The sequence below is a fragment of the Ursus americanus genome, chromosome 2, assembly GCF_024610735.1.
Source record: "Ursus americanus isolate L20-20 chromosome 2, mUrsAme1.1.p, whole genome shotgun sequence".
NCBI lineage: Eukaryota > Metazoa > Chordata > Mammalia > Carnivora > Ursidae > Ursus > Ursus americanus.
In genome coordinates this window covers 84,231,883-84,253,267 of record NC_142128.1, presented here as the reverse complement: position 1 = coordinate 84,253,267, position 21,385 = coordinate 84,231,883, and the positions used below count along the sequence as shown (strand labels likewise).

The 21,385-nt window shown below is 44.8% G+C and overlaps 1 protein-coding gene across 3 annotated transcripts in view; it reads right to left on the bottom strand.

Annotated features, from left to right (window-relative positions):
* RGL1 (ral guanine nucleotide dissociation stimulator like 1) overlaps positions 1 to 21,385 on the bottom strand; it is a 159,075-nt gene that overhangs the window by 5,774 nt on the left and 131,916 nt on the right. For all 3 annotated transcript variants that reach the window (XM_045811371.2, XM_045811370.2, XM_045811369.2), the window contains 6 exons: positions 19,016 to 19,102; positions 17,657 to 17,689; positions 15,466 to 15,587; positions 12,845 to 12,934; positions 7,260 to 7,446; positions 2,958 to 3,212 (listed from right to left, as the gene is read on the bottom strand). In XM_045811371.2, coding sequence (XP_045667327.2) covers positions 2,958 to 3,212; positions 7,260 to 7,446; positions 12,845 to 12,934; positions 15,466 to 15,587; positions 17,657 to 17,689; positions 19,016 to 19,102 — 774 coding nt within the window. The remainder of the gene's footprint in view (positions 1 to 2,957; positions 3,213 to 7,259; positions 7,447 to 12,844; positions 12,935 to 15,465; positions 15,588 to 17,656; positions 17,690 to 19,015; positions 19,103 to 21,385) is intronic.

Here is a 21,385-nt window from a genome sequence, read left to right as displayed (position 1 = left end):
GCCAACTATTTGGAGGGTGCTCAGGACAAGGGGGAAAGAGGCCTTTCATACCATCCCCTGAGTGATTTCTTTACATTAGAAAGAATGCAAAAGAAAACCCGAGAAAGAATGCAAAAGAAAACAAGATTATTGGTACTTAAAAATAAAAGCTGTTCCCGTCAGGAGGTAAGAGGAGAGAGAGAAAGGAGGAAAAGGAGGAAGAGGAGAAGAATAAGGTCCTCCAAGAAACTGTCATCGAGAGCCTGAAGATGACAGGGCCTAGATGTCTCCCTCGGGGGTCTGGAGCAGCAGCTGGGATCGTGATTCAATAAACAACATGCATTACAATGGGGTCCTTGTGAGCAACAAAGACCTTGTTCATTTGTCTATTACCCAAACATCCGGCATATTCGTTTCCAAGGGAGAAATAGATGCACACAAAATTCTGAAAGAGGAAATATGTGTTTTGATAGTCTAAAGAAAATACTCCCACAGCTGGATCAAACTGGACCGGAGCATAAAGCTAAAGAGAAAGGATCCCACTCCGGGGACGTAGGTCGGGCTAAGGTGATTAATATTAGGCTAAGTTGTCAACTTTAAACCTACCTAAGGAGAAAGCCAGGCTACCCTTAGCTTCTTGACCTTAAGCTTGCCCAGGTGTGTCCAAGCGAGGAGGGATGGCCACGGGCTTTCCCTGGGTGTCGACTGCTCTGTCCCATCAAAGGTACTGAGCGCAGTGAGTATCAACAGCTCATCGGGCCGCCTCTGGGGGGCGCGCGGAGCCGGCACCAGCACATAGAGATAAGGAGAGCCTCGTGTCTCATTTTAAGTGTCTAGAGGCCATATTAAAAAAGTATTTTTAGGAGGGAAATCAATTTTCATAATATATTTGATTTCATCTGATACATCCAAACTATTATTTCAGCATGTAATTCACACAAAAATTGCCGGTGAGAAATTCTTTCTTTTATACGAAGTCTTCAAACTCTGGTGTATATTTTACACTCAGGGCACATTTGGACTATTCCCATTTTACATGCTCCACGGCCACACGTGGCTCGCGGCTAGTGTGTGAACGGCGCAGTATCGAGTGACGCTGCGGTGTCACCTTCATGCACCTTAAATACAGAACGCAAGGAATTCCTGCACCTCTTCCCTGAGCTTTGCTTCTAACACCGCAAGTTCGTTTGGCCAATTTTTGAAAGGACAGACTCCTGTGGCATGTAATCCTTTGTCTGGTTTCTTTAGCTCAACGTGGTGTTTTCGAGCTCTGTCCCCACGGTTGCGCATGTCAGCCCTTCGTTTTCACGTCAGAGACACCGAAGAGTTACGAGGCAGGACTTGCTTCTCCGGTGAGCACGTGTAAGAGAAGCCATGTGAGGAAGCCCCACGGAGAACACAACAATACCATGGGTGACCTGGCTTCCCGGCGGTTCTCCCACCTCTCTCTCACTTCCTTGTGTGACCCTGTCCACCTAATGGGCTGGATGACTCCCTTCTAGCATTTGACCCCAGAACCAGCCTGGCACCAATGGGGTTTCTGCCCCTCTATTAGACAATGCCAGCTGGATGTCCCACCGGTCCCTCCAATTTCAGCGCCCTCAAACCCTCCCTCTCGGGTAGTTCATACCTCACTTGATAGGACCACCAACCATCAAGCTGTCTGGACAGCCCTCAGTTTTCCCTCTTCCTCATCCCCCACCATGGCAACATGAAGTTGATGACTAAACTAATGGATTCTACAATTCTACCTCACAACTATCTTTCAAAAACCCATCTTGTCTCCAGCCACATGACTGTCATTCAAGCCCTTACCACCTCCCACAGGGACTATGATAGCAGCTCCTTATCTCACTTCCTCGCCTCCAATCTACCCCCACACCCCAGCGCCATCTCCACAATGTCGGCTACTTTTTCCAGCGAACTAATCTGATCACAACTTAAAAGACTTCCACCAGACGCTATTGCCCGTAGGACATAAACTCCTTCATGAGGGCCACAGGCCCTTTACAATCTGGTCTGACCTCTACTAGAGAATTCGGTACATTTTCATAATGCTTTCTGATCTCCCTTTTGATTGTAAGTTCCTCAAAGACAGAAATGCCCCCCTCATCTCCCCATCCACAGAGCCCGGCCCCGTGACTAGCACACAACCAATGTTCAAGAAGTATTTTGTTGATTTGATGACTGACGTAGGAAAGCTTTCCTTTAGAATGTGAGCAGACAGCGAGTGCCTCCATATTACTTATGTCATATTCAGAGCTGAGCTTGTAAAGCACTCAGTGCGCCCCCCAAGAAGGCAAGAGATGAAGGTGAGGGAAAAAGAGGATTAGCCCCGGGATTCGCTGCAAAGGAGAACCTGCCCTCTAACATGCAACATGACCTAGAAATGGAGTCTCTTCCTGTAAGGACCACCCAAGGTCATTACCCAGAGAGGCTCTGAATGCACTCCAAAAAGCCTGCCATTCATTCCAAACATTTTCGAGATTGTGTCACAAGCACGGTTTTTACAAGAAGCACAAAAAGGTCAGTCTCATTTAATTTGTAAACATAGTTCCTCGTGGACTCAAACTGCACTTCCAGCCTGATCATTCACCTTCCTAGGTTTGATTCCAAATGATGAAAGGAGAAAAAAGGGCCAGCACGGAGCTGGCTGCTGAGAACGCATGGGAATTCATGCTAAACGCAGACACGTGATTCCCCAGCAAGACTTCGGGAAGGCCTGCCGGAGTGGCCCCTTCCCTGGAACACATTTCTACACTCACCCAAATTGATAGTTTGGAAAAAAAGCGACACTGACCGGGATGAGTAAGTTTTAGCAATTTTTAAGATGTGAAAATTATATCTTACGGGCACTACTGCTATGAAGATTTTTTAATATATAAACCCATTATCGGCGTCTACCCAGGGAGATCTGGACGCGGACTCACTTTGGGTGCATGCGCAAACATTGGCGGGGGGGTGTCCGAGCGCCTTACCATGATGCTCTTGTACATGTTCCCATTGTTGTCCTCGACACTGATGCGGATTATGCAGGTGTCTTCATTCTGTTGGTTGTAAACGGGAGGCAGCACTGTCGAGGTAATGGATGTCACAGAGACGGAGCGCTTGTGGACTTTAGGGTTGTTGTTGCAGGACGGTGGGGAGGAGAGGGGGTTCATTAAGGACGACATCCCTGAGGAAGTTGTGTCCATGGAATGGATAGAGGAACACGATGAGGAAGACTCAGAGAGCTGAAAGAGTAAACATACCCCAGAAGAAGACATTAGTGTTAGAACCTCGGCCAATGGCGTGCCTCACAACTGTCAAGGCACAGGCAGAGGCAGATGCTGGGATGAATAAACGTCCGTTACTTCCTCCGTGACAGCCCACAGCACACACACATCTTGTCCCTGGTATTAGTACTCTTTTGGAAGATGGCTGTCAGCGATTGGTACTTGCCCTGGTCCCTCTGCATCCAGGTGAGGGTGGTTACGAGGCCGGTCTTGCAATTCCCCAGTTTTTAGCTGCTTTTAAGGAAGTGGCCAGCAGATGGCAGCAAATACCAGAAACTAGAGGCAATATGGACTCCGGCAGGAAGTCGGAAGCTTCAGGGCTGAAGAAAAGCCTTACTTCCCAACAGTTTATCCAGTCCCACTGCCTGGAGAGGGAATGCTGCTTAACAAGCCCCTATCCAAACAAGATCATTCCTATCCTGGCTCCACTTCACAATCAGATTTTGTAGCAGGAGAGAAATGTCTGTACTTTTGTAAGGTTCTAAAATAAGGACCACAGATTATGTAGCTCTGCAAGGATTAAGAGTCCTGGAAAGGCCCCTGGGGATCACCTGGCCCCAGTTGCTCTCTACTGCTGAGGAACCTGAGGCCAGAGAGAAAACAGTCGGCAGCACCACCATGACCCGCTCCCAAGTTCCCTGACTCCCATGGCCAGGTTCACACAGCGAGCACCTAGCCAAGGCCCAGTCCAAAGCTGATGAGAAGTGCTGCATGAACACAGAATGCTGCTACCGTCATGGCGTTTAGCACTGTGATGTCTGTGATGAGCTTTCATGTACCGTATCTCGTGTTGCTCTCACAACTATCTTGTGAACAAAATGCAGAGTGTTACAAGGGGAAAAAAGACTCAGAGAAATAGAGTGACTTTGCCCAAAGCGAACACAGCCTATGAACAGTTTCCATTACTTTCTTCCATTTGCTTCTAGAACCAACCGTATACATTTTCACGTTGTATATCAAAGACAATTAGGGAATGAGCTGCTACAGTTAATGTGCCTGCCGATTAACTACGCAGTTAGCATAAACACTGCAAAACTAATTACCAAGGAAATAGGATGCCCAAAACTCACTAGGTTGTAATAAAAAACAAAAGCCATTAAATTGAATCATTTTAAATCTCAATTCTTGCTGTTGAAAATTAAAAATAACTTCTCAGAGTGTGTGAAGCTAAATGATACCACATTAATCCTATCAAATACTTTTGGAAATCATTTAAAAAATAAATAACTTACAAATCTCTTTCATACCTGTCTGCCTGTCCATGGAAACAGAGTACAGAAATTTAGTATCCCTAATTATCTAGCTTCCAAGTAAAATAGAGTTTACGCTATTTTATTTCCTATGGACTTCTTCTTCCTACGGCATAACAGTACATGAAATCCTACTGTATGATTTGTTTAACCAGAACCAGCAAGCTGATTTGGCCACTCTAACTGCGGCTCTATCCCAATATGGTTTAGTAACATTTTTAGTCTATTTTTGCAAGTGAAGCAACTTTGTGGCTCAATTTGGGGGCTGATGGTGCAGAATTTTAATAGCATCACTTTGTTTCAAGGTGCACCACACAACAGCCAAGAGGGTCCATTTTCCAATTGTTGGTTTGAATTTTTCACCTCCCTTTTCCTCTGTAGAGTTTCCTCTGTAGAGTTTCCCTAATTTTAATGACTTTAAGATAAAGCCTTGAAGATGCCTGGTTACAGCAGCTTTAAATGGACCACCTGACGGAGCCCAGTTCTTGCTGAGAATTTACTATGGGGAGCAAGCGTGAGAATGTTTAGAGGGCGCCTGGGCGGCTGAGTCGGCTAAGGGTCTGCCTTCGGCTCAAGGCATGATCCCAGGGTCCTGAGATCAAGTTCCACTTCACGCTCCCTGCTCCGTGGGGAGTCTGCTTCTCCCTCTCCCTCTGCCCCTGCCCCCACTTGTTCTCTCTCTAATAAATAAATAAAATCTTTAAAAAAAGAGAAAGAAAATAAATGTTTGGAAATCATGATCGGGGGATGAAGAAAAAGGAATGCAAAGTACACTTCACTGAAAAGAGCAACCTCCTGGAGTACGCTGGGAAAGGCACGGTGGACAGCCTGGAGGCTGCAGGGCCCAGGGTAGGGAGAGACTTGGGAGGTCATCCCGATCCTTCTGTGCGTGAGCAAGGGGAACCAAGGCCTCTCCGATCGACATTCAAGGAGACTGTAGCCCAGCAACTACTTGTACCCAAGTCAACGATCAGCACTAAACCTGGAGAGATTCCTAACTCGGAGAAAGGTTCACCTGAAGAAGAAAAACTCCTGACTTGTGTAAGAAATTGAAGCACCAGTGTGATAAGGGAGGAGACAAAAAGCAATTAGCAAGCGGCGTGCAAATGACACACTGGGCTTCTGGGTAGTTTTCAAAGGCATGGTCCAATGCACCAACAGCTGTGAAGGTGATTCCATCCCCTCCTTGGACAGGGAGGAACCCCACAAAGATGTGCGCGATACCCCTGTTGTCACCTTTGTACGATGTCTACCATCAGAAAAGAGGGCTACAAATCATAAGAACCTGTCAACGGGTGAATAACGAGACTTCACCCCAGATTTTAACAAATTCAAATATGCATGTCAAGTCATGGAGAGTGATTACATCGCTGGTTTAGGAAATATGCCCGAGAAAACAGAGAACAGACTCATAGGTGTTTGCAGAGCCTTTCCTTCAATGTTTGGAGGATGTATCTCTGGATTTCCAAGTAGAAAGGTAAGAAATCCAGCAGGGGCAGCACCTGAGGCATCTCATGGGGCCCAATGACTCCCGAGCATGATGTCCGTCCGGGACCGGCTGCGCTGTGACACGGTCACGTGAGGGTTCCCACGCCGCTGCGGTTGTTTGTAGCACGACGTGAAACTGTACACTGATCCCCTCAGAGAATGACGGATACAAACAAAATGGAGGACTTCCTCCCAACGCACCACCTCATTGGCTTATGCATAAGCTATGGGGCCGAGAGTCACTCATGCAGCACGTGTGGCTGGCCAAAAATCTCCCCCAAACGGTGTAAATTCTAGTCACATCACAGTTGACATCTCTGACCCAAGCTTCTTGACCAACAGATGGAAGCAGATGTATACAGAAGATTGAGACAAATCTTGTGAAGCCATGGAAAACGGAAACTCTATGGGAATGGGAATTCTTTTATCATCTCTCATCACTTTCTCTTTTTTGGGACATAGCAGATTGTATAATTGCTACCAATTCTTTACTGTCCTTGGCATCCATGCCCTTTGCCCTGTGACTCCACATTTCCTCCCATTAGAAGGAGTTCCCTGCCTCATTTATTTGGATGAGATTTGGCCACATGATTTGCTTTGGGCAATGAAATGTTGGTGGATGTAGAGATTGATACATACTTGTGGGGTGGGGCTTGCTCTCCTGCTCATTTGTCTTAGCATACTAACAGCATGGCCTGGGGAGCCTCATTACTCCAAGAAGAATGAGAGGCAGGTAGAGCAGACCTGGACCAAATCCATGGCCTAGGACCAAGACCATCCCACACCAACCAAGCAGCAGATGCATGAGACAGAAGGAGTGGTTGTTGTTTTAAGTCACTGAGTTCAGGAGTGGTTTGCTGTGTAAGATTATTGTGGTAAAAGCATGGCTAAGACTATTGTGGTAAAAGCATAACCAAGAGGTTGACACATCTCTGTTTCGTGACTTTTCACTCCTTCTAAGAAAATCCTATGCCTCCTAAATAAAGTATACCTCATGTTACAGGCCACAGTCCTTCAGTCGCCATTGGATGTGGGGCAAGAACAATATTTCCAAGGCCAGATGAATAAACCAACATGCTCATTGTTCTTAGACCTGTTTCTATAAGGAATGGGTCCCCAGACTGAACTCTGCTTTGACAGCTCTTATAAACATGACGTTCAAAATACTGTGGAGCGATAAACTTGAAAATAGACACTCTTGTGTGGCAAACACTAAACTATATCAGGTGTCTACATTAGGCGTTATGGGAAGGGAATACGCGAATACCTTTTTTTGAGGCTCATCAGGTGTGTCCATGGGAGTGACAGAGCCCTCCTCAGCCTCCGAGTGGTTTGACTCACAGGATGACACACTGACAGAGTCCATGCTTTCGCCGGAGCTCCCACTGGCAGTGGACTTGGGCTGCTCTTTGGTGGGAGTGCTACTGGTAATGATGTCCGACCCCAGAAACAGCCTGCAAGAAACATAATGCCAGGCATTTGGAATCCATGATTCTTACAAATCTGGAATCCATGATTAAGGAAATGTTTTGTGTTAATTAACCCCTTAGCTGTTTTGTCCGTCTTGCATGCCCTGTCATTATTGGACACTGTTTCTTATGAAGTGTCTCACAAATCATAGTAGACATCCCATCCAAATAGGTAATTTCCAACCTCAAAGAACACAATGATTGTTTAGCTGAACGAGAGGCCCTAGTAATCTGAGATCCTTCTAGGGCAATGATTCTTTATTTTTTAACATGCTATAGACCCCTTTGGCAGGCTCAAAATACCATTGCCACATCCCCTATCACTTCCCACCATAAAATGAACCATGAATGAGGCTAAGGAAGAAGGCTGGCTCTGCTTTGGTCAAGAAACCAAAGAAGACAACTTCTGTTTCCAAACATCTGGTGAACTACAGGAAGCTAAACCACTTCACTATAAAACAACTAGAAAAGAAACATTAAAAACTCTTTTTAAAGTTGAGCTTGCAAGACAGTAAGGAAAATCCCTACAGGCCACAGATGAACAGGGAACTGAAAACCAGAAGCAACGTGAGCTAATTGTGCAGCTGCTCTGGATGCGGAGTGGGAAGTACCAATCCTGGAAAATGAGGGACGAGAGGTTTAACACAGACACAGGCCCAAAGATGAGGGCTTCTGTTTGTGGTGCAGAGTTGAAACAGAAGCCCCTTCTACAGAGCCAAGACCCTCAAGAGGCTGTACCCGTGTAAAAAGATGGGCTAGAGAAATATCTTCCTACTGGCACAGAAAGACAATGAGGAAGCCTATCTGCTTTGGCCTGAGCTTGGGTGAAAGGAAAATGTCTCCCCTGAAATCATGTGTGATCTTGGCCAGCACCTCACTCAGATTCGCCACCTATGTGACCTAGTAACTAAGTATTCTCAGACCAATAATACTCTTGTGCAAACTAGAATTGGAAAAAAAAAAAAAAAGTCTTTCTGGAAGAATCTACCTTCAAACCAGGATGCAGAGGACTTTCTGATAAAGATGAGCTCATAATACAAAATTACAAAATACACGTAAGGAAATATCCCACCCAAAGGGCGTCAAACAAGCATAATAAACAGCAGGTTTAGACTTGCAAGAACTTCAGAACTTCTGACCTACAAGACTTGTCAGAAAGAAACTAATAATTTAGTCATTAATTTGACAAATATTTGAGTGTCTACCATGGGCCAGGCCATAAAATAAATGTGTTAAAGATATTAAACACATAAGAAGTTGAAAACAGGAGTTAAGAACAAAAGAACAGGGAGACAATTTGAAAAAAAATTCACTTCTAGAGTGAAAATGTAGTGATTTAAATGAAAAACTCAGTGGAAGGATAAATAACTGTTAAAGAGAAAAACTGTGAGCACGATGATAGATCTGAAGAAAATCTTCAGAAATCAGCATCAAAATATAAAAACGTGGAAATAAGAAAAGTTAAAAGACATGGAGATTGGAATAAGAAATGCTGACGTGTGTGTAAGAAGAGTTCCAAGAGAAGACAACTGAGAGAATGGAAGAGTGACCTTATCTGAGGAGATTGTGGCTGAGAAGACTCCAGAATTAATGAACTGCATGAATCCTCAGACCCAGGAACCATGTCTTGAATAGGATAAATAAGACCCAATCCTCACTTCAACTGTCTAAGGGGATATCAAAGACAAAAGTAATTCTTAAAAGCAACAGGATGGGGGGGCATAACACAAAGGAACAGTAAGTAGACAGATACCAGACATCTCAAAAGCAACAAAGTCAGAAGACATGGAATAATGTCTTCAAAGTGCTCAGTGAAAAGAATGGTCCTCGCTGAATTCTATACCTAGCTAAAATAATTCTCAGAGTGAGCCCAAAATAAAGATGGTCTCAGACAGAGACGGAGAGGGTTTATATTAACAGATGATGGGGAGAGGAGTAAAAGGAGGGAAGGGTAAGGTGCAAGTAGGAAAGGCATGTAAAGAAACTAGCAAATGCAGTCAACCCCAAACAAGCACTGACTGTATAAAATAACAATAGTAGAAATGATGAGCTTGATTTTTCATTAAATATTTCCGGCATTATCCACTCAAGTTCCAAGACCTGAAGCATATCTTTGTTCTGCCTCATCTCTACCCCCCCAACTTTTGCCCCGTTTTCCATATCGTCTCCTTTCTGGGACCTCTAAGCACTACTGGGGCTAGAGAAGAAACAGCTAAACTCGGATCACAATTCACAGAAGAAAAAATAATGCCACTGTTGTACCCCTTCTAGGGAGCAGACCTTTGAAGGCTGTGGACGCGTGGGCCTCAGCCCATCATCTGAGAGTCTAGCTTAGAATGAAACTGTTCAAAGACTAAAAAAGGTTCTTCCATTTGAACAACTCTATGAGGTCAGTTCTGCTTTGTGAAGGTTAATTCTAGCTCAATACTAGGCGTCTCTGACCTTCAGACCAAATGTGCCTTCCCCGAAGGCCCCCAGATTCTTTCCAACCTCTTTGGAAAATGGGTCATTAAATGTGGGAAGAGCAAAAAGTACATTTGCCACATTTTTTAAAATGCTAAGATGGGGGAATGAAGCATGAGAGACTATGGACTCTGAGAAACAAACTGAGGGCTTCAGAGGGGAGGGGGGTGGGGGAATGGGATAGGCTGGTGATGGGTAGTAAGGAGGGCACGTATTGCATGGTGCACTGGGTGTTATATGCAACTAATGAATCATCGAACTTTACACAAAAAATCAGGGATGTACTGTATGGTGACTAACATAATACAATGGTGACTAACATAATACAATAAAAAAATTATTATATGAAAAAAAATTTAAAAATTAAAAAAATAAAATGCTAAGATGATAAAATATTTTGGAAATCGAAAGGTATACAAACACCCTCATATGTATAAGAAATACGATGGGTGACATAGTGGTCTGTTTTATTCACGATAAATATTCAAACCCAACTGCAGATACCAACGATTAAATTCAAGCATCTCGGCAAGATTTCACCAAGGAGAGACATGTACTCCATGTCGACCACACTTTATGCAGGCACTGCGCCCTGCTGATCCCGCTTCTCCTGGATCTCATGGGACGGTCCCTGCCGAGTCTGTGCAGGAGCCAGAGCTGGTGCAGAGAGAGGATCAGGGGTGCTAGAGCACCTGGCACAATACAGCTGGCGGGCTGGGCTGGAGAGGGGGAGTGGGAAGCAGTTATATAAAAATGCGTCCGCAGTGGCTACTGCCTAAGGCCATGGAAGGAAAAGCAAGAGGGCAAAAGTCGTAGCACTCAGGATTGGATCTACCCGTGCAGACCTCTGACTTCCTAGCAGATCCAGAAATTTCCAATTATTTCTGATACAGAAGACCATCAAGATGCCTGGCATTCCTTGCCTCACCTCCCAAGGAGCCGGATTCCCTGTGTAGGTGTCGATCTTACCAGCTGACAAGGCTTGGTCAGGCCCTTGGGTCATCTCAAAAGAGAGGTCATTCTCCACCATAATTGCAGTGATGAAAAGATAGCAAGATACTATGGAAAATTCGATAGAGGTCAATCTACAAGCTCATAAATCTTGTGTGCAGGAGGGCCACGTTAGGCATCTGAACAGAGAGAGGTTTGGCAAGAGATCAAGATTACCCTGAAAATGCTTTCTACAAAATCACATGTCCCAACCTCATCTTCAAATGTCACCTGATATCAGGTGGAAGCCTGAACAGTTTCTGTTAGTGAGAATATGGCAATATCCAAGTCCCTCTCCCTTGTCTTCCCTCCCTTCCTCCTCTTCTCTCTCCTCTACTTTTTACCTAGTGCTCCAGCCTTCCTTCCTCTCTCCCTTCAGAAAGTATTTTTCCCACAGGCCATATGGCAAAAAGCTTACAACCTTGGCTCTACGGCCAAATCTTGGGTTTGAATCCAGATCTTCCATTAACTAACACACTATTTCCCCTGTATGTGCCTTACTTTCCTGGTTTATAAGGTCAGTATAACAGTAGGAACTACCACTTAGGTTATTTTGTGGCTTGGATGAGATGTACATGTATTGTTCTTAAAACGGTGTTGGCACATGGCTCAATGTATTCATTCAATATTTACTATCTACTATGTGCCAGGCACCATTCTAGGTTATGGGGATACAGCAAGGAGCAAAAACCAGACATACAGGCCTCCCTTCCTGGAGTTTGCGTTCTAGATAATAAACAGACACACACAACATATGGTATGTCACACGGAGGTAAAGGCAATGGAGAAATTCAAAGCAGGTGCAGGTGAGAGAGGGCACCATGGGCAGGGAAGGCAGATACGTTATAATATCAAATAAGGTGGCTGGGGGAAGGCTCACTGAGAAGGTGACATTTCAGCAAACATCTGAAGGGAGCGAGGAGTGACTCCTCTGGCCATCTGGGGACCAGTGTTCTACGCAGAAGAAATGGCACACCAAGAGTGTTCAGCAAGGTCTGGGAGGCTGGAATGCAGAGTAGAGTGAGCCGGGAAAGATAAGGACAGAGAGCTATGGGATGGGCATGCAGGCCTGGGATGACACTGCAGTTTCCGAAGAGTCTTGAGGGCCACGCTGAGGACTCCTGATTTTACTCAAAGGGAGGCAGGTATTATGAAGTTAGCTGTGGAGTGTCTCTTGCACGCCTGGCACAGAGCAGGGCATACAGCCACGAGTGTCATGGACAAGGCTCCTGTTTGCTAGTGGCGAATGTTCCACCGTGGGAAACAGCCAGTGTGACTGAGAGGGATGGGGGCAGACAGCAGCATCAGAGAGGGTACTCTCTCAGGTGACGCTGTTGCCCACATCTGAAGGAGCCAGCCACAGACAAAGAACACATCAGCCCAAAGAAATATCTGGTGCAAAGGCCCTGAGGCAGGGACAAGCCTGGTGTGGTTGGTGGGTGGCTACAAGATGGGCGTGGCTGGATCCTGGTGAACAAGGGGCAAGGACGGATGAGAGGAAGGTGGTCAAGAATGTTGGGGGAAGATCATGAAAGTCCTTCTAAGCTAGGATAAAATAAGGAGTTTGGGTGCTATATTCAAATACCATTGGAGGTTTTTAAGCAAGGAAGTATAATCTGGTGTATGTTTTAGGACACTACCAGGCTGTTTGGAGGAGAATGGATCACTGAGGCAAAGCTGGGGCCAGAAGCCAATAAGGATGTTGTAAGAATGGTCCAGGCCGGGAGATGATGGTGGTTCATACCAGAGAGAACAGTGGAGAAGAAGGAAGAGACTTAGAAAGTTCATGACAGAAAGTTCAACTATTTAACTGGTGAGTGAACCGCTCTTCACTTTTGCCCTGGTCAGTGCTGCTGTACTGAATATCCCTCCTCTCCCCCACTCCGAGGGGACCCTCTGGGGGCCCCGGGACCACCCGGGCGACACTCACAGGCTGAGCCTCTTCACCATGCTCTTCCGAGGCTTGGGTGACGTGGCGCTGGCATCAGCAGTTGCTTCGATCTCGCAGGACAGGGCGTAGCTGAGGAAGAGGAGGGAGCTGGTGAGGTCAGAGCTGGAGAACTGACAAACGGGTTGAAATGCACATGACTTGCTGATTTTGTTTTAGAGGAAGTCTCTGATGGTTCAAAAAGTAAAGATGTATATACCACGTTGTTGCATCACCAGTGTCAGAGGGGATGGACTTACTGACCAGAGTTTGCAAATTGACACGTGCACCTCCCGCTCTGATCCCCTTCCTGGCCTACGGACTGAGGCCCTTAGTGCCGCATGCCTCAAAGACAGACTTGTGGGCTTCGGCAGCATCAAAAAGGCTGACTCCACTCTGTTTCCTGACCATTCTCATCCCACTACTAAGCCACGGGGAGAATTATTTCTTGTCTGCTACTTCCCCCCATTACTCTGTGTGTGTGCGCACACGTGCTCAACTTTTTATCTAAGAGAAATGAAAGAAGAGACTTTTGCAAACTATCTAATCTTTAGTGAATAGACATAGGCAGTTATATTATTGGTAAAGATATTTGAATATGATTTTTAATTGCCAAAACACCCTACATTTAAAAGGCTCCAAATTCAGACATCTCTACGCCAGGCAGACAGAGCTTCCACAAGCACAAGAGAGATTTATATCTGACTTGAAAGGTCTTTTATGAAAGCTTGTAGCTCTAACTAGTAGATGTATTTGGCTCTGGGCAGGTGCAGAAGGGTAAGTGTGGTAAACAGTAGCTTGCTAAGTTAATTATGTGTACTTTTTAAAATCTAAAGATGTATCCAGGTATTTGCTCATGTGTGGGCATTCACTGATAAAGGAATTTTTCAAATACTCACTTAAGCTCTAGAGGTGGTCGTAAAGAGGAAGAAAAAAATGGGATATATTTAGCAAGATTCCTCTATAATCATTAAGAAGTCAATTAATACAATTGACAAAAAGTTAATGATTACAGCTGATATCGTGAGCCTAGATTTTCTCATCCAGATCATCAGCCATGGAATGTATGTTCTATATGTGAGAAGGATAGACATATAGAGAGAAAGTTAGCTCATACACACTCATTATCAGACCTGAAATGTAAGGAGAGGCAGTAACTGCTTATATTTTCTATCTGGCAAAGAAAAAAATCTTCACCAACCAATGAGTACTGAATCACAGGTTTTGTTCGAATGTAACAGGACCAATCTACTCTGAGATTTAAAAAAGGACCTCAGAAATCATCTATCTTCCAAATGAGGGAACCACGGCTTACCGAGGGTACATGATTTCCCCACCGCTATACAAACACCTTGAGCGCTTAGGTTGTACAGTCGAGAAGACCAGAATTTAAACCCAAACTCTACCACTGACTAGTTCAGTTATTCTCTGAATCTCAATTTCCTCATTGGCAAAATATGTATTTTGCTGTCAATTTTGCTCTCCCGGATGATAAACTTTCAAGGAAATCCCCTAGTCTATGGCAGGGGTTAGCAAATATTTTCTGTAAAGGACCAGATGGCAAATATTTTAGGCTTTGCAGGCTATATGGTCTCTCTTCCAACTCCTTCACTGCTGTTAAAGCAGGAAAGCAACCATAAATAAAATGTAAATGAATGGCTGTATTCCAATAAAACTTTATTTATGGATACTAAAACTCGAATGTCAAATAACTGTTCCATGTTATAATCTCCCTTTTTTTTTTCCAACCATTTAAAAATATAAAAACATGTGGTGGGCCGGATATGGCCTGCAGACTCCAATCTGCTGGACTACAGGGTAAAGACCACTGCCCTGCTGGGTGGACATTCCTCATTGGAGTTAATGTACTTTTCCATGCTTGTCAACCATGATTTTGAAACCTGCCCCTTGTGTCCCAGCCACAACAGAGTTCTCACTGTTCTTCCCAATGCCAACCATGGCAGGCCACCAAGCCTTTGCTCATGTTCTTCCTTCTGTCTGGAATGTTCTTCTCCAGTTCTCCTGGTGAAATCTTCTCTCTCCTTCACAGCCAAGCCCAAATGTTCACACCTTTCTGATAATCTCCCCTACCTCCCCCCATCCTTGGCCAAACTGCTCCTGCCCACAGATCCTGCAGCACTTTAGTTACCCGCCAGATTCCAATTCTTCATGAATCTTTCCTTCCCAAATGAAAGCTCCCTGGAAAGCTGGTACCAGGGAACAAAAATGACAGACGTGGTGACGACGGAGGCAGCAGCGGTGGCGGTGATGAGGACGATGACGGTCAGCACTTTAACAGTGCTTTTCCAAAACTGATTTCATTGAATCCTCTCAAACAAACATTTTATGGCGAGCATCCTGAAGATCGGGAAGAATCAGTGACTTGTTCGAGGTTACAAAGACTAACAACAACAAAAATGGTAGCGCAAGAATCTGAAAGCACATCTTGGGATGCCATCCGTCCAGCCTCTCCTGCTATACCATTATCCTTTGAAAACTGAGGTTCTAGAATCTAGCAGCTGCTCACTAAATAGTTGCTGAAAAAATGGCCCCATGAGGAAATGGAGGTAGTATTCCCGTCGCCAACATGGAAGCTCCACCCTGACGGACGTGTGTGTGCCTACCTCTCCTCCTCTGTGAGGAGCTGCTGCCTCTGGAACCACTGGATGAACTTCGGGTCTGGTGTCATACAGTAGCTGTTGCAGGCAGACTGCAAGAGCTTTATTTGGGCAATCACTTCAAATTCCTGCAGCAGACAGAACACCAAAAAGAAAATAAATACTAAGGCCGACCCAATATACCTCTTTTCAACACGAAGACGCACCACATGAGGGTACACAATGGAGAAAACCATCCAGGAGGACTCTGAAGTTCTCCACCTTTCTTAGAAATTAAAGAACTGAATAACTCTTAAAGATTCTAACTCCGAATCCCTGAAGTCTCTGTATGCTTGTCAATCCTCCTTCTCCTTGAAAAAGCAAATCTGTCTAACTAAAACAGGCTAGCAGAGCAACTGAAACTAGTTATCACCTAAAGCCATAGTGGCTCCCTTTTTCTCTTGTATGTTTTCATTCTAGGGAGAGAAAACTTATTTTTTAAAGTTGTGTACTTTTAAAGTATATTTTCAATTTCCATTTCTATTTCCTTAAAGAGAGAGAAAAAAAATTACTTTAAGTCAGGAGGCTCCTAAGTTCCCCGTCCCCATCTTCTTCAACCCGTACCCCTCAGCAAATAAGTATTGGTAGGGTTGAATATCTAAACAGTCCGGGGCCTCATAAACTTGAATGTTTGGATTTCCTGACTCCTTGGGTTTTTACTACTCCAGTAAATCCTTTTAGTTAAATCTTTTAAAGCTCACAAGAGAAGCAAGTATATAAGTATGTCCAAAATTATTTATACTTCTTTGGATGTTTCAATAAAGATTTTTTTTTAAGTCAGCAAAGGGTATAAGCCTTAGCTTTAGGTTTTATGCTCAAACTTTCCAGAAGTTTAACAAGCTAGTCTTAAAAGGAAAGAGAGTAGCATCCAGGGTGATTCTGAAGTGAAAGGACAAAGATGGGTAACTCTGGAGGCTAGTAAGTGAATTTGTTTTATTGTTACAGGACAGGACAGAAGAAACAACAACAGGCAGGTTCTGTGGGTATCAACTTCCCAACCAATGACCTCAGCTTTGGTCTCGATGCCTTCAAGGAATATTTATCATCACACTAAAGAAGAAAGTATACTCTACCAGGGACAAACGACTTACATTTGACTCTCTTAGCATATCTTGTTACTAACGAGCTCAGCCTGGTTGGCTCCTAAAGGTTTGGTTTTAACACAATTGTCATTTGCTCCTGTAAGTTTCTCTGACCCCACAAGTTGGGGATAGATGCCCTTCCTACGTCTTCCTATGATACCCACGACTTCTGCTCACAAGCCCTTATCAGTTGTATTAGAACTATCGACTTACTTGTCTACTTCCTCCTGGACTGTGAAGTTTACGAGGACAGGGAGCACTGGGGGTTTTTTCTGCAGCGACCCCCAAACCTATCAGAGTGCTTGGCCCCTGTGAGGTACACCATCAATACGTGGGGAATGAAAGAATGAAACAACGAAGGAATGAGTAAGCTTCCTTAGTCATGAGTGCTATGGGGTGAAGGCATTCCTCTGTTGACTCATTTTCCTTCGCGTCATTTAACTATCTATTTAAACACACCATCTTTACACTAAAACCACAGCAAATTTTCAGAGCTCTGTTTCCTCTTTTTTTTTAGTGCTGTGCAAAGCCATCCACTATTCTCTCCACAGAAAAATTCACCCCTTCCCATGCTGACAGGAAAGGAAAAGAATTATCGACACGTCACAGTGAACACCCTTTCCTTTCCTCTCGGAGACCCAGAGTTCACCATCTTTATTAACTCTTCCATATGTCATTTGCTCTTTTGAAGCCCCTTCTCCTTCACAGGATGACCCTGGTGCTGTCAAGGCTGATTATAAAGAAGAGATGAGGAGGGGTGAGGAAAGAAATGTGGGCTTTGCAGCAGCAGGATGGGGTCTCATCCCGGCTCCACTACCAGGAGACCCTTGGTCCCATTATCCCATCTCTCTGGGGGCAGGTCTCCACACCTGGGAATTGAGGAAGATAAAACCTACTTCACGGCACTCTGGGGGAGTAACACACAGGATCGCACAAGGCACAATCGTATATGATAAGTGCTTGATAAATGTGAATTATTTTTTTCTTCTTGCCACTACAAAAAAAGCCTTAAATCCCTGCTTCTCTTTTTTCATGCCCAGATGATGTAAAATGGAACACTGCAGCCCTCTACTTACCCTTCTCCTTTTCTCAAAGTTGATCAGCCCACCCTGAAAGAAATTAAATTAAAAAAAATAGTGACAAACCAAGCTACTTTGAAATACAGCCCCATGTTGTCCTATGAGTCATTACAACAGATCACAGGGATGATAAAGCCACGATGATCAATGACACTACAATTATGGCTACTGTGTAGGAAAGGAAGCACCATTTGCTTCTAGAAAAACATTCTTTGAATTCTAATAGGACATGATAGGCAGACAGCCTTCTTATAAAATGTCCAAAACCAACTAAAATAGCAATGATAAGGAAGTTACAATTCAGAATCCAAAGACATTTGTAGAAACAGGGCAAAAGCTTGAGTAAATGTTCCATTACACTTTATTTCTTGACCCACAGCAACAAAAACAGGTGGCCATTGACTCATACTGGAAACCAAATTGTCAATGGTTTATCAAAAGGGAAGTTGCTTCTACATAGCCTCATGAAAAGTTAAGTTTCAATTCTTCATCCCCCAGCTCCTGTTCTCAGTAGGCCGAATATAACTTCTAAATCACCGGTCACTCCCAGAAAATTCCCCAGTGCTAATGAGTGTTTCCTGAGATAAGCTGAGGCAGAGGACGTGGAGAGACAGAGCTCGGGAAATGCAAAATGAACGAGCATGCCCACAACAGTATGACGAGCCGGAGGTAGGCACACGCAGAACCACCGCCAGGCCTGCTAACTCTGAGAGAGGAGAAGCTGACTCGTCGCGTGTGAGAACCAGGGACGGGACAGAAACTTAGATACACAAGCAATCCTTAAATCTCACTTCAAATGTCAAATTTCTTCTCCACTTAATATTTTATTACAGCTACTAACAAGCAGCTTAACTTTCACTTCTCTTCCCTGGGAAAGAGCGTGCACACAAGAGAAAGCACAAGGGCGCCTCAGGACAGGTAGTTATATGAAAAAAGAAAAGAACAATTAAAAATCTACAAAATTGACAGCCTCCCTACCCCACCAAGTAGAATGCTAGGGCTTATCATCCCCTCAGCCCTACCTGCCCAAGTGCTACTCAACATCAAGGTCTTTCTCGAACCCACTCCTTCCATAAGGCTCTGCCATCACCCCCGCCTCCCCTCCCCTGCATATGGAACTGACTGTGACCTCCCCTCCTCTCTCATTGCACTTCTGTCAGAATTCCTAGTATCTCCATAGTCACCGCCGGCTTCAATACTAGCTTCCACTAACTTGTGACTCACTTCCGGTGTTGCTCTTCTTTGTATTCCTCACGGCACCTAACACAGTGCCGCGTACATAATGGGCCCTCTACAGACACGAATACTGTGAATTTCTCTCTTGGGTATCCACAGCACCACATGCACACAACTCACCTCGATGTAGTCCTGCAGAGCAGTGTCGAGCATGGTGAGGTCAGTCAGGAAGGTGCCCAGGTAGGGCACGGTTCCCTGCATCACACCCTGAAGAGCAAGCACAGCAAAACGGTCTTTACTGTTACGAAAAAGTGGAAGCAAATGCACCTCTTGTTGGCTCAATTTGACCGTTACGGGTGAAGGCAGCAATCTTTGAACGGCCAGGTAAGCCTTGACAGCATTCGGAGAAAATGAAGGACCATTTAAGACCATTAGTGTTCACCTCCATGAATGACATTTTTAAGATTTTTAAAAAGGATGGGAATTCTGTCACCTAACCTCTAACTCTCAAAGTTATGAAAACAGGCCTCAAAGCCAGGAGACCACACAAGTATGTTCAGGAGTGTTCACAGAGGATTCATATTTTGCTTAAGCTGTTTCAGGGGATGTCTTTTCTCTTTCAGGGTGTGTGGATACGCTTGGTGGTTTAGGAAGGCCTCACCATCGGTAAGGGTGGGCAACTGTGCACTGAGGAAGCGCGTATACCACAAGAGCAGGGGTGTCACTATTAAAATGGCCTCTTGGGGGGCTCCTGGGTGGCTCAGTTGGTTAAGCATCTGCCTTCGGCTCAGGTCATGATCTCGGGGTCCTGGGATGGAGCCCCGCATCGGGCTCCCTGTTCAGCGGGGGGTCTCCTTCTCCCTCTGTGTGCTTGTTCTCTGTCTCTCAAATAAATAAATAAAATCTTTTTTTAAAAGTGGCCTCTTGGGTTAGACTTTGTGGCTCACTTCCAAAGGATAGAGGCGGGAAAGGGAACAATAGTAACTTTAAAGTGGAAAATCTGGTAAAATACTACTTTAAGTGATGAAGGTTAATATCACCAGTGACTCTTTGATAGGACATGATGAAAATGACACTTCACTTCTGTGATCGCCTTCCCCCAAATCCATAACCTCAGTCTGTTCACTAGAGAACAACAGATGCACTCTGACTGTGGGACATTCTAAAGATAACCAGGGACGGTGTTCCAGGAGACTGTCAAGGTAAGGAGAAAAAAGGAAGACTGAGAAACTCTCACAGAGCAGAGGGGCCTGGGGAGACAGGACAGCGCCTACAGCGTGGCCCCTGGCCTGGCTCCTGGAGCAGAAAGAGCGTCCTCATGCAAAAGTGGTGCAACCCCAGTCCAGTCTGGATTTTAGTTCATAGTAGCACGCCAGTGCTGGTGCCTCAGGTTTGACAGATGGGTCATGGCCAGAGAGGGTGTGGACAATGGGGGACACGGGCTGAGGGCTTCACAGAAACTCCATGTACTATCTGGAACTTATCCGTAAACGCCATAATAAAAAGTCTATTTTTTAAGAAATGTTGTCTCTTGGAAATGAAGGCAGAATCACTTCAGCTGCAGGCATATGCAGTATTAATCTCACAGAATTTCCTTTGAGATCATCTCAATTCTCCATAAGGCCGCTGCGGCACTAACCATTCTAAAGGGAAAAGAAAAAGCGGCTTCCATGGATACCTTCTCCTCACTTCCATTCAGGCACTTAAAACATTCTGGAAGGAAACAAAGCCCCAGCCAGGGCAGGACTAGGTTGCTCCATGGGAGGCCGGCTGTCTCCTTGGCCAGAACTGACTGGAGAGGTTCACCCCGAGGACTCGCTCTCAGGCGGTTTGTCCTTCCCTGTTATGTGCACAAGGTCTCATCCTGAACTAAAATAATCTTTTTTTAGCAGCTATTTTTAACTTACCTTTGAACAACCAAAAAAAGTCTAAAATGCTGTGAAATGTTTTATAGGCTTTATGGTTAGGAAGAGTCCTATCATTCAAACACAACACTTCTGATTTATGTCCAGCCTTCCAAAGGAGAAAATCCTCCCGAAGCAGGGATGAGGAGATCTAGAGGTTGTCAGTCTCTAATCTCCTCTCTCTGGTTTTCCCCCTTCCATGCTAAAAGGGAGAACTTTTAAAATAAAGCTTTAAGATAAAGCTAAAGATAGTAACTATCTTTCAGTCTTAAGGAGGGAGGTACAGTACTTCTTTGAGTATTGAAAAACTGGAAAAAGGTTTAGTTAGTCCTCAGGATTAGTATGGAAAGCTGGAAAATGGAGAGAGGGTTTGGAACAAATGAAAAGATCTGCCAGAACATAGAACAAGTCCTCCTGGGAGCAGACACTCTTTCCTCGGCACTCATGTCCCTAGGCCACTGAGTGTCCAAAGCTGACTACAGTAGGCATGCCTGTTGGGGAACCAAAGCCCAGGAGGTCTCGAGGCCAAGGGAAGAGCAGCTTCTAAGTGCAGGAGTGGACAGAGGAAGACAGCAAGAAGGGAGGAAGTCTACCACTTGCAGACTTTGCCCCTTACCTCTAGAAGAAAAACTGTTCCAGAGAACAC